General features: G+C 37.8%; 1 protein-coding gene across 1 annotated transcript in view; it reads left to right on the top strand.

The window, feature by feature from the left end:
• Positions 1-13,053, top strand: part of COL4A6 (collagen type IV alpha 6 chain) — a 110,270-nt gene that overhangs the window by 31,585 nt on the left and 65,632 nt on the right. Inside the window, exon 3 of the mRNA XM_030272304.4 lies at positions 6,802-6,885. Coding sequence (XP_030128164.4) covers positions 6,802-6,885 — 84 coding nt within the window. The remainder of the gene's footprint in view (positions 1-6,801; positions 6,886-13,053) is intronic.

Genomic DNA, 13,053 nt, shown 5'->3' with positions numbered 1-13,053 from the left:
TTTACACCTATTCCTTTGTAATTCTGATATTTTTACAGTGTTGGAAAATTCTTAATTGCCAACTGATTTATCCTCTGTTAGGGACTAAATGAGAAGTCTTTGGACTTCAAAGGGCATTTAGACTGCATTTGCTGCTTGGATGGGCCTTTTATGCAACTTTTCTTTTGCAGAGTTGTAGGGCTAAAGACAAACAACATGTCTGAATTTTACTCTTATCACTTTTAATTTGTTTGCTTTATTGGAGGTGCACACAGATTGTACATACAATTTTAAGGATGTTCTAATAGTTGATTATTTTTCATTTTAATATAGAACTGATGTTCTGATTTATTACTGACATTTGTGCTAGCACAAGATGTTTGTAAATGGTACTGTTATCCTGGTGGTATTCTACATTTCTCATAGAGGACAAATGACCAATCCAGAGTGCAAAGTTGTTAACAGCCAAGAGTAGACAGTTGTATGCTCCTGGGACATGTTGAGACTTGATAAATCTCACTCCCTGAAGATAGAAATAGTACACTGGAAATAACCTAGAGGATAGAGGAATGGATCCCAAGATCCTTACTTTTTAAAACACCAACATTTTTTTCTTAATTATGTTTACTACTATGGTGCCCAAACATTAGTTAACAACAAGGACCCATTGTGCAAGGACACAAACATAGTTGCAGACATCTTTTTCCCCTAAAGGAGAGCAATTTCTCTGTGATCCTACTCTTTGAAGTATTTTGTGGGTGGAGCACACAGTGCCTCCCTGGTTTCTTTTGTGATTTAATTAACCAAGAACACGCTATGTGCATGGTACTTTCCAAAGCTGGTGTAGTAAATCTTTGCTAGAGAACTTAAAACACAGTGGGATGTCTCACTGTGCTATTTGCAGTGGCTTTACTCTGTTCTTGCTTCAGTCAGTGACAAAACTTCCAGGGAAATTTGTGAGGATGCATCCACATACAAGCCAGCTCTTATTTTCACTATCACAAAGTGCAAGGGAATAGAATGTCTACAGAGATAGAGGTTAAAGAGTTAATCCAAAAGATACAGAGAGGGAGTTTAGAAGGTAGCTTTGGTGTGGGAGGTCATATGCAGCTCCTACCTTCACTTCTTAATCCACCAGCATTTTGCTGCAAGTATCACTAAAAGTGTGGCCAGATTCTGCCAATATTTTCCTTGGGTTTTGCTATTTAACAGTCAGCTCTGGAGCTTTCATTTTGAAAAGGTTTTAACAGATGGCTTTGGTGGCTCTTTACTTTTCAAAAATAAAATGCAAACAAAAAATTGCTGTCATATTTTCAAAGTATCTGGTCTGTGTTATGTACAAATTTGTAGGATGAATCACAGTGGACACATGCCAGCTTACCTTCTGATATGTACTTTTATGATAAATACTGTGAGCATCCCTTTAACTTGAGGTGAAGGTCTTTCTTTAGTATTTTTGTTAGAACTCTTTGCACAGTGGAGGAGCTGAGCCATTTTTGGGACTGATGCCCTGAAGATGGAGCTGTTCAGAGCAGATTCAAATCTGTTAACATGGAATAACCAGTATGTGATATTCCTGCTCCTGTTTGGAGACCAGTCATTTCCATGGGACTATAAGAAGAATTTGGTGCTATTCAGGGTGAGAGAGGGGCTTAAAGCCTGACTTTATGTGTGGTATGTGAGTTAGTATTTAAATACAGTCTCTTCCTTTTGTAGGTGTATTTTACTCTAATTCTGTTGAGAGTCAATGAAAAATGCTTTTTCAGGCTTTTCACAATTTCACATCAGATTTTAATGTAGCAGGTTATAGTAGAAATGTAAAGGTATAGAAAGCAGAGACCTTGAGGACTGCTTCTAAAAATTTTTATTTCATGAGGTCAGTTGCTTTGGATTTTTTCCCATTTTTTTGACTTCCAGACATTATTGGTGCAAAGGGCTGAAACTGGACTGGATGGGAAGGTGATGCTTTGACATGAACCACTTTAGGAGCAAAGGAAAAGTGGCAGTCACTGAATACTGTCTCATACTGTGACTGGCCACTGTGTCGTATCAATCTCTTGTCAAAATGGATTTCCATTTCAACAGAATTGTTAAATGCCTTGCCTTTGTAACTGGAAGGATGTTGCTTTCTGCTTAAAAACTTCAGTTCTGCAAATATTTATGGAAACTTACACACACTTGCTTTTGTGCCAGATTGTCCTTCCTTTCCTCTGACTAGTTAGTACAGGACAAGCCAATGTTCTGTCCCTGACATCCACCCCAGTTGCTGATGTATATATTCTTGCCAGAGATCTGTTTCCGTACCTTCTCAGTTACTGATGGCCATGTGAAGTACTGCTGAGCAGCACTGGGGTACTGAGAACACTATTTCAATAAAATTTATTGACTTTTCTGGCATTTTCCTTTCTGATGAATGTATAGGGCCATTATGTCACTACCCAAGTCTTCATTCATTAATTTAGCTAAAAGCCACGAATGCTCAAATGAGTGAGGTTATCACAGCAGCTCATGAAGTGAACAGAGATCCTAGGTTACACTAATTTTTTTGCAGTGAAATTTTGCAAGGGTGTCTGAATTTCTGGTACTGTGAATAAAATTTCCTTATTAGTCATCAGCAGGTAATTCTGAATTATATGAAAATTATTTATTTGAAGATTCCAGAAGTTTTCATTATACTTCCTCTCTAGCTTTTGATTATGAAGTTCCTTGTTATGATTTTATATTACTGTAATGGAGCAGTCCTTAACTTGAGTTGGAAAGTTACTGCAGACAAGTGTTGGGGAAAAAAACTCACCCCTGTCATATCTCTTTATGCAAGTTAGAGATTCTTTTAATTTCTGTTTTATCTTTTTTTTTTTGTCATCATCATTTTTTCTCTTTTATCATGAGTATGCTCTTTTTTCAGTGGACTTTACACACTCCAGTTTTGTGCACTACCATTCCATAGAATCCATTCTTTACTAAAATTTTCCAATTAATTTGCCCATTTCCACCATTGCTACTTTAGATTTCTGATGATAAAGATGATGTTTTTAACCTTTCTGCAGTCCTTTCCCAAAACATGCTCTCAGCCCATTCCTCTTGCTTCATTTTCCTATCTTATTGGAGTTGCTGTCTTCAGATGAGATTTCTTAAGCCTTCTGCAGATGATCCTTTGAAACAGAACAGGAGTTTTGATGCCAGATTGAGCCCCAGCTCTTGCATTTGAACTGTGCTTCCTGGAGGTCTCCCACTAAAGTCCTTCTTTAGATGGTTTACTCCTACCTGCTCCTACCTACAAGTTTTGGATTTGCAGGCAGGTCCTTCCAGCTCATGTACTTTTATTCGGTTGCCTTGTATGTTGCTCTGGAGAAGCTGGAATGAACATTCTGGGACACCTCCTGTGGCACCACAGCTGTGAGGTCTCTTTACTCTTTGGCTCCAGTCCAGAGCAAACTGAAGTCAATGGAAAGATTTGAATGCTACTGCTTCTTCATGAATTAACTGTGCATAAATGCTTGATAGAGGTACACTAGAAGCATGAGAGGAAAATTGTCCTTACAATGATTCTTGGTTTTGAATGTTTTTTAATAATAGTTTCTCACTTGTATCAATACTTCTCAAATAGAGTGGGTTTTTTCTACATTGAAATCCTGGTAGTGATTCTTATGTAAGCCTGAAATAACTCAGTTAAAATCAGGATGTGTGTTACTCAGTTGATATTACAGCTGTTTAAATCTCAGAGTATGGGTTTTTGTAACAGTGCTGCTATTTTGTTTTTTGTTTTCAAGATCTTGGTCTGCTTCCATGCGATGAAATGAAAGTGGTTTCATTAATTTCTCTTATAGTGCTGGAGCTTACCAGGATAACTAATAACCTTTTTTTTTTTTTTTTTTCATTCTTAGTTTTTTTCAAGAGCATATTCATCAATGTGAAATGTAGAGCAGTAGGAAAAAAATAATCCCTTCCCTGAATACATGCACAGAACAAGTATGACAGGCTCGTGTTTACGTGGTCAGGTTACAATCTGTAAATGTTTGAATGACCTTACATTCATATGTATGAATGGGAAAATGTATTAACCTTTTCAGAAGACAATACTATTGTCTAGAATCTTATATGCAACCTTTAGAGTTGTGTTCACAAACATTAGGCACATGGCTGTTTATGATTTAAATAGTCATGGAGTGTCTGATGTCAGCTACTTCCCCTAAATAAAATACTCAGGACATGTACACCTGGTTTGGAGCCAACTGGCTTTGCTTTGCTTCCTTTCCAAATGCCTTCATTCATAAGTAAGCAACGTGACTCCTCGTGCTGTGAAAAAGAAACCTAGAAGTACATGGTGAACACAATTTTACACAAAATAGGGACATACTTTCAGTTTTTCACAAAGCTCAGTGAGAGTTTTATCCAGCTTCCTATAAATGAAAGAGAAATATTTATTTTGACTTCAGTGGGATTGAGACTAGAGCTGTATTTACTACACTGCATCAATGATGGGCGCAGCAGGAGCCCGAGGGACAGAAAGAATGATGGATTTTTGTCCAGTCCTCTGCCACTGGGAAAGACCTGACTGCCACCAGAGGCAGGGGATTAGTGCTTTGAGACAGTGACTATTGCAAGGCAGTGACCTTAGAGGGTAACAGCTATGGTGAAAGGAATCTTTGCCACTGCTCACTCCTAGGAGGCACCTGAATGGACAGAACCATGGGCCCCGAGGGCTTGTGAAAGTGACTCCTGGAACCAGGAATAAGCTGGAGAAAAAGTTGATTGGAAGTTTAAAACTGAAGAATTTAAAGTTGATAAGTGTCTGGGAAAGCATAATCTGTCTACCTGGAGGCATAAAGCTGTGTGTGGAGAGTTTAAACATAAGGTTAAGTGTCAGGAATAGACATATGCATTGCTTAGCAGTGGGTCCAAATCTCCACTGTGAAATGTGCACATTAACATGGGAAAATATGTATCTCTGCACACTTCACTCTAAAAACAGGTTCACAAAGAAATAACCTCTCAGCAGGGTGTCCATTAAGATAGGGACCAGTTTTTGTGTACTGAGCCCTTGCTGTTGCACATTGCAGGCTCAAGTGACCATTCCTTGTCTGAGCAGAAAGCTTGGAGATGCTCTTACAGGCTATTCTAGAACTTCTAGATACAGTTTGTCTCCTCTTGGCTTTTGGGTAGTTGATAGGCTGGCTGGTAAATTTTGTTTTGTTAGCTATTTGGTGTTTTTTTACCTTTACTTCATTCTTTATTTTTCTGCTGCTGCCTGTCTGTGGTGCATTTCCCATTATGGTGCCTCTCTTGTGGTGCCTTTCTTCAGTTCCCGTTTTGTGTTAGATCCTACCATATGATTTTAATGAGTAGTCCAAAAGCCCCATATCTAATGGGGCCTCATCTGAACAAAGCTGCCAAAATGTCTGCAAAGTAATTTCATAGGATTTTTTAAATACTTTTTTATACCTCTTAGAATTGCTTGAAGGTTGTTATGACGATTTTACAGCAAGAGATAACACTCCCTTCTGGATAGGGAAGTACGGGAGATTGGATTTAAGGCTTTTTGTTAATATCTGTTCATTCTAAATTAAAAAATGTTTAATTTAGCAAAGCATTATAAACATCAGCATGCATAGATGTTTTTATTTACCTTCAGCAGAACACTGATCAAGTGATGTCAAATTAGTTCCTTCCTTTGAGAAAGCTGATTCAAAGAAGCTCAAAGGTTGAGAAGCTTGTATGAATTGTCTTTCATTTTTCACGTTCCTCACTGTCAGGAAATTTTAAAGGCTTTAAAAATATTTCCTGTGAATGCTTTTAGTAAGGAAATTTTTGGCTCCAGTCTGAACTTGTTTTGGCATTTAGTTTGGTCATCTTCGTATAAGAAGCTTAAATGTTTATTACTTTCAGAATTTCAAAGCCTATGGACTGTACCTGAGCTTGCTGGACAGTGAAAGTTTCCTTAGAGAGAGTGTTCATAGTGTGTGACAAAACTACACCACTAAAGGGGACCTTTTGTTCCAGGACTGACAGTATTGTCAGTAGCATTGCAGGGCTTTGGGAAGCCCAGCCCTTCAGACCTGTTCAGTGTGGAAGCAGGTCAAACTCTCTAAACTAAATTCATGTTGTTAACTTTCATGTACTCTGTTAGCTGGGAATTAAGTTTGTGATATAGAGATTTCTGATTGACATAAATATTGTAATTATTCTTGAAACAACTAATGCCAGTGCAACAAATTTGGAATTTATTTTCAGTTTAAATCCAAATCCATGGTAGTTTCCTACACACTTCCTTACACATGTGTTCTCAGTTTAACAAGCCATTTTCTCTCATCCAGTAGCTTTTGTTCTTGTGGTTTAAGGATGCAGCTTCTTGTTCTTAGAAACATGGAAGGGTCCCAAAATCAAATCTGTCTCGATAGTTTCCTATTGATGTGAAGATACCTGTTTATGCAGGATGGCTGAGGCACAAGTTGCAGTTACCAAGTATGATCCTAGTCCGAGAGTGTACTGAGTGTCTCAAAAACATCATCTCGTTTTATGGGTTGTGAGCCCTAGGAAGCACTCTGCACCTTGCAGAAGAGCACCAACTTGTGTAAATTCACTTGTCCTCAAAGAATTTCTGGCCCAACTTTTTCTGTTTATTTGGTGATTCAGGAAAGGACCCAGTTGTGGAAAAGTTAAAATGTAATTAAGTACACTTTGCCCAATTATTTCTCAGCAAATTCACACAACAAAAGTAATGTAGGTGAAAAGTGTTGACAGACCAAATGTTTTAATTAAAGAAGATCTTCAGCTAACAAATAGTTATGAAATTCAGTTTTTAATTTTTTTTTTCTTTTTTAGGGTGGAAAGAAGTCCTACAGTGGGCCATGTGGGGGCCGCAATTGCAGTGCTGGATGCAAATGTTTTCCGGAGAAGGGTGCACGAGTAAGTTTGTTTACACTAATATGACTTGTACTTGCCTCTTATCAATCTTTTTAGAAATAAATTAATAAATAAACACCAAGTTAATATGTGTAATTCTCAATCTAATGACCTCATGAAATGACAAATGATGAAGACCAGCTGCATTTCAAATGTCCCTGGCCATGATTTCAAAAGCTATTCTGAAGATTTACAAATGGCTGGCTTTGTAATGAGTCTTCAATAGAATCCTATTTCTTTATGGGATCTGAGCCCTAGTTTAAAAGAAGACAGATGGTTTTTAAGTAGATTACAACACTTAAAATTAGGAAAATCAAAGTAGTGTGGGCTTCTAATACAGATTTTGCCCAGGCCTTACTTTAATAACTTCTGTTTATTTGTGGAAGTGTTTTTGATTTGTGTATTTGGTTGTGGAGGAATAATAACTCAGAATGGATGTAAGCAATTCCCTTTGAGAAAGTTGTTTGTGTAGCTGAAGTCTCTCTCTCTCTAAAGTCTTCATTTGAAGAAGCCAAATGTTTAAGCAAGATTTCTGTAAAAATCTTTAATTTCTTTTGCTTTTATGAACAGAATATAACTTAATGCAGCTGCTTATCTCCTGTCTTAGGGGAATGAAGTAATTGACTTCATTCTGCCTTCAATTGCCATGTTAATTTTTGTCCAGACGCCATCTACTTAATGTTTTATTTTAAGCTCTAGAGCATTTTAACATGTATGAAAATGAATCTTACAGATTTTGCTTTTGGAGATGAAACGAGGAAAGAGCACACAGTAGGTACTTGAGGAATTTGAAAGGCTTAAAGAGAAGGGAAATTATACAAGTTGTCCTGTTTAATTAATCAGCTGTACTTCCCAAAATCATATTGAAAATTCATCCTCTGGGCAAAACCAAAAGAAATCAAGTATTATTTAAACACTAGCAATCCTGATTTTGCCTGTCTATTTCAGTGACACAGTATGTGTACATGCAAGGCATTACTTTTTGGACTGAATTTAGGAAAATGTTTCTATTTAAAAATTATTGGTTTAAAAATTATGTTTTTTCTAATTGCAGAGAGTGTGAATGCTTAGTTGATAACTGGTGATGTGCTTGCCCTGAAAATATAAAAGTTCTTTCAGTTCATCATGTGGCAGAGGAAATGCATGTCTAAACAGATAAGCAGAAGAACTTTGCAAGGAAGTTCTCAATATATCCTAGAATATGAGCTAAAGTGAATTGCTCAATACCTTTTATGATTAGATACAGTAAAGGACAGACCTAGTTTGGTTCTGGAACACAATATCCTGTAAATGCTTTGACCTTTAGACAGCAATGAGCATCATTCTTCTGTCTCTTTACATTCCTGGGGTCCAACTTGATTGTTTGAAGTGGCCACAATGCTGTTGACCTTGCAGTTTGAGCTCTTGGCATCTCTTTTGTTAAGATGTCACAAAGATTTTAGGCTGTTTTCATTGCTGACCTGAGAACTCATTTGGCTTTTAGCTTATTTCTTATGTGACCTGTATGGGTAGGGCATTTTCAGTCCTTCAGACACATGTTCCATCCTGCTGAGACCTGTCCATGGAGTGAAGTGTCTGCTACAAGTGGTAATCTTTCCCTTTTACAACACTGCTTCCATCAAGTGTGCTGAGCCCTCCTGACACCTTCTTGGACATCTGCAGGCAGCTACTGGAGGCCTGCCATGCCTGGGGATATGGAGGTGACTGGCTGAACCGGGGATGGTGATTATGTATCCTGCACACAGCTTGTTTCTTGCAGGACACTGTACAGCCTGAGGCTAATTCCTTGGCTTCCTGCCTAGCTGCTTCCCCACTGCCTGTAAGTTCAGAAACTGAGACAGGACTTTATCAATGCCCTAAATCCATATTTTGTTTTAAAAACTCTTTCAGCTGTCAATTTTGCACAATTAACCAGATCAGAATAAAGCTAAGCTTTCTTTCTAAAAGGAAATAGCTTAAAAGCACAAGAAAAATGACAATAAGCTGACAGCTTAATGAAAATAATATAGACAATGTCCTTAAATGTCCTCCCTGAATGCCCTTTGGATCAGATCAATCTTTAAAAATTTTATTTAGGCAATAAAAGTGTCAAAACTGATTCAGACTACTTGATCTGTGAAAGATATTTCTAGAAACGGGATGCAGTTGTGTGTTATCCGCAGGTGCTCACGTTCTTGTTTTTGCTGTAGACTGCTGCTGTATGTGTAGGATATATTAAAATAACACCAAAAACCACAAAGAAAAGCCGACCAACCAAAAAAACCCACCCCAAAACTCAACAAACCAGTATAATCTCACTGACTGTAAGACTGACCTTGTTAGATTAATCTCTATGCAGTGAGTCAGCAATTTGTGGAATAATTGAGATTCTTTTCTGAAGGAAGGAGCTGCTTGTCTAGCAGCCCCTTAGGGAGCTCTCCTAGCAGTGTGGTAAGGCACATCTCCTAAAAGAGCAAAATTTCCCTTCTGTTGTCCAAATGCTTGGCTTACATTTGAAAAGCTGTAATGTTACCTTGTACCAGTTTTAGGCTGTGCATTGAATCTTGATATGATCCAATTTACTGTGAAGCCTGCACAAGAAGAAATCTGTTACGGAAGCATTCTTTATCTTAGCCAGTGATTCAGAATTGGTTCCTTTATCTAATGATGAGTTAATGAAACGCCTGTCTCTGCTTAATTCTGTGGTCAAACTCCAGTCCATTGCAGCCATTCTCCCCTCCTTATCAGTATTTATCTTGTAAAGATGTGTGAATAGCAATCCAGTGATTTGTGCAGAAGTCCAGTTCTTCATGAAGAAGTGTTGACTTCACTGAAGGGTCCCAGCTAGGACCTTGTCTGGAGATTTTCTCTGAGGTCAAGTTAAAAGTTAAACTGAGTGCATGACTCTTACTGCTGAAGTGCACAAGAAGATATCTACACATGGTATGATAGTGTAACAGTAAATGTAATAGCAAGTGAAGCCCAGGAAACTGATTTTAAACCTAGGAGTTTTGGATCTGGTTGTTCCATTCCCCTAAACTGCATTGTTGGAACTTGTACTGATTTTGATATGAAAGCTAATGTAATGCTCTGCAAAGAAAATGCCAGGGAGCATCCCAGAGGTTACACGAGCCCCTGGCCAGCTGGAATCTCTAGGTGAATGTGTGGATTTTCTAAATCTCTGTGTCCCTACTCTCATTTTTTGGCCAGATGAGATACCAGTTATCCAACTAAGGCAATTTGAAAGGGATTCTGCTGTGATAGTATTTGAATGAACCTTGCTACATAAAATTTTTAGGGATGGGAGACAGTCTGAGCACAAACTTACACTGAACCCCTTTTTGCATACAAGACTTACATACAGTCGTCTTTAGGAACAACAACTGATGGGTAGAAAAAGTGCTTTATATTAAATTATGAAGCACAAGAGGAAAGGTGAAAGAAAAGCAACCATATGAAATAAAAAGTTAAATGAGGAGGTGAATGTAAATTATGATACTAGTCCCTATCCTAGTGCAAGGATGTGTTCATTTTCAGTGCAGGTGAGTGATCTACAGCTGGAAGATTTTTGGGACTGTCAGAAGAAATTACTGTGTTGAAAAAGTGTTTTTCATTTCATTTCATTTTCATTGCTCACTGTTTGTCCACAGTTTGTGGGCAGGGATAATGTTGATGAAAGTTTCATGCTGTATTGGTGGCTGTCTTGCTAAGAAATGCTCTGCAGATAAGTCAGCAGGGAACAGGAGGCGTTTTTCATACTTTCAGAGTATCAAGAAGCACTAAATAGCTGGCAGCCTGCACCATTTCATTTTGCAGCTCATTTTGCATTTGTTTATAATAATGTTGGCTTTTTTTGTTTTTATATAATGTCATCAACTTTCAAACACTCATGAAGATAAAGTAGCAGAGCCAGTCTTTGTTGCATGTATACCTTCCCCTGATGCCTGTTCACTTATCTTGGAATTTATAACAATATTAGAGTTTGTTTTAAACTTCACTCAACATGTGTTGGAACTAATCTTTTGGATTTTTTTCATTCTCCCCCACTAAAAAAGAAATTAAGGAAAAAAATTTAAAAATTGTTTCCAAGACTTAACAAACTACTCAGGAGAGCCTGTGTCCCAGGCAGCTTTTACAGCTTACAGGGGTTGTAAATTGGGAAAACTTTATATTACTAATTATATATTTTTCCCTGTAATATGTAATCATGTCTATATATATAATGTGTTATTTAAAGCCCATTAAAATATTATTATATGATTGATTAGAAAACTATTAATGGCATGATAGAACCATTTTCCTGTCTTAAAAAATGTCTCCACAGAGACTGTTTCTAGCAACTGGTGTGGTTGGAAGGGGAAATATCTGTAAAATGAGGCAGTTGGTTCTGGGGACATGGTGGACACTTTACACTGGATAAAGTCTGGTCCAATAAAGTAAAGGACTGCTGGAGTGCATCAGTTTTGCCAGGGAACCCCTCCCCTGACCTGGTCCCACTCAAACAAAATCCTCTTTGTCTACTCCAAGACTACACCACAGGGTGAAACAAAACACTGTGAGTAGGTGGAATTGACTAAGATGGAGATATTTGCTTAAAAATGTGGTTGCTATGTGAATGAAAGGTTGGTGTGCCCAGAGATACATGCAATTCCCCATGGTTTTTCTGAAGTTAAAATGATGACAGTAAATGTAGTGTAAATTATCTCTGGGCAATCAGTTTTTGATAGAATTACTGCAGATCAAGCAAGCAAGAAAAGATAGATCCTCAACATCCATGCAGTGAACAATATAACCTGAGGTCAGAACTTTGGGTGATTAATCTAATTGTTATCTAGCATAAACTAAAGTCGCATTGGCAAGAGATCTTAGATTAACTTTTGTCTGGAACTAATCCCCTCAACTTAATACTGGGTGTACAAAGTGTCTCTCTTGTGATAGTTAGTTGAAGATTGGTTGATCTTTCTTTGCCATGAGATTGTAATAGTTATAAATTGTATTGTTAATAATGCTTGCTGATTTCTGCTTTGGTTGGTTAATCACTATTTGGAACAGTCAGAGATTTCCTGATGAAACACAATTTCTTTGAAAATGTCGACTCAACAAAATGCAGAAGTGCTTTACACAAACATATTTGCTGGTGAAAAAATTCTTTAATGCTGTTGGTTCAAACTTCTCTGTGTTTCAATGTGGCATCCTACACCCTGGCTTGACAAGCACTGTGGGACATAATGATGCCATTTGGATAACCATAGCCTGCAGGCTGACCAGTTAAAATCAAAACAGAGTGTGGGATGCTGCTATTTATTTCAAACTGACAATGCCAAGATGTGAGCAGTGCTAAATGCACTAACCATGGATACAGGTAACAAGTAAAACTGGGATTGTTATCTAGTTATTTTTTGTAAAGATGGACTATATGTAAATGATATCTAATTCTTGTTCCAATTCCCTTCTGGTTAAACATATAAAATACCATCATTTGGTTTGGGAGGAGGATTATCTATAACACTGAGAAATGATGACCATCTGTTTGCTGTCATTAAGAAGTTCTGGAAATATTTTGGAAGAAAATGAGGTAATAGTTAAGTCAAACAAGTTACATGCCAGCTGCTTTTTTTAACAACTGCCAAGGTTTGTTTTTTTTTAAAGTAATAAAACAAACTTTGCCAAATGTAGCATTAAACAATTATTGTACATGTCGTCCTGACCGAACCTAAATACACTGAGCTTAGCTCTCTAATGAGAACCATGCCAAATACTAAAGCAGCATAAATAAAACCAAACTCATTGCATTTGAAAGGGTTCCTTATGCAATGGCTGTCAAGACCAAACCTGCTCCTCTGTGCAATCTTACATCACCTCTTTGGGAAGACTTCTCGAGGGGACAGGCCCCCATCTTATCCTGGAATTCAGTAACAGCTGTGTTGAAGGAGGGTGACCAAAGAGGCTCTGGAAGCAAACCCTGTCTCTGTGGTTTGGTTTGCACTTTTGTCTGAGAGAACGTGTGTACTAAGGGAGGCTAAATATATTCTAGGAAATGTATCTTGTTAAGAAGATTTCCACAGCTTTCAAAACTAACCAGGATCCATGGCTTTTCTGTGTCACCAGGGTGGGCGAGGTAACTCTGTGACCTGAAACTGTTTTTCAGTCTGCCTGCAAGGGCAGCAGATTTTGTAATTGCAGTGGGGACCT

This window comes from Taeniopygia guttata, chromosome 4A (assembly GCF_048771995.1).
Source record: "Taeniopygia guttata chromosome 4A, bTaeGut7.mat, whole genome shotgun sequence".
Taxonomy (NCBI): domain Eukaryota; kingdom Metazoa; phylum Chordata; class Aves; order Passeriformes; family Estrildidae; genus Taeniopygia; species Taeniopygia guttata.
The sequence above is the reverse complement of the archived record's forward strand: the minus strand, read 5'-3'. Positions and strand labels throughout refer to the sequence as shown.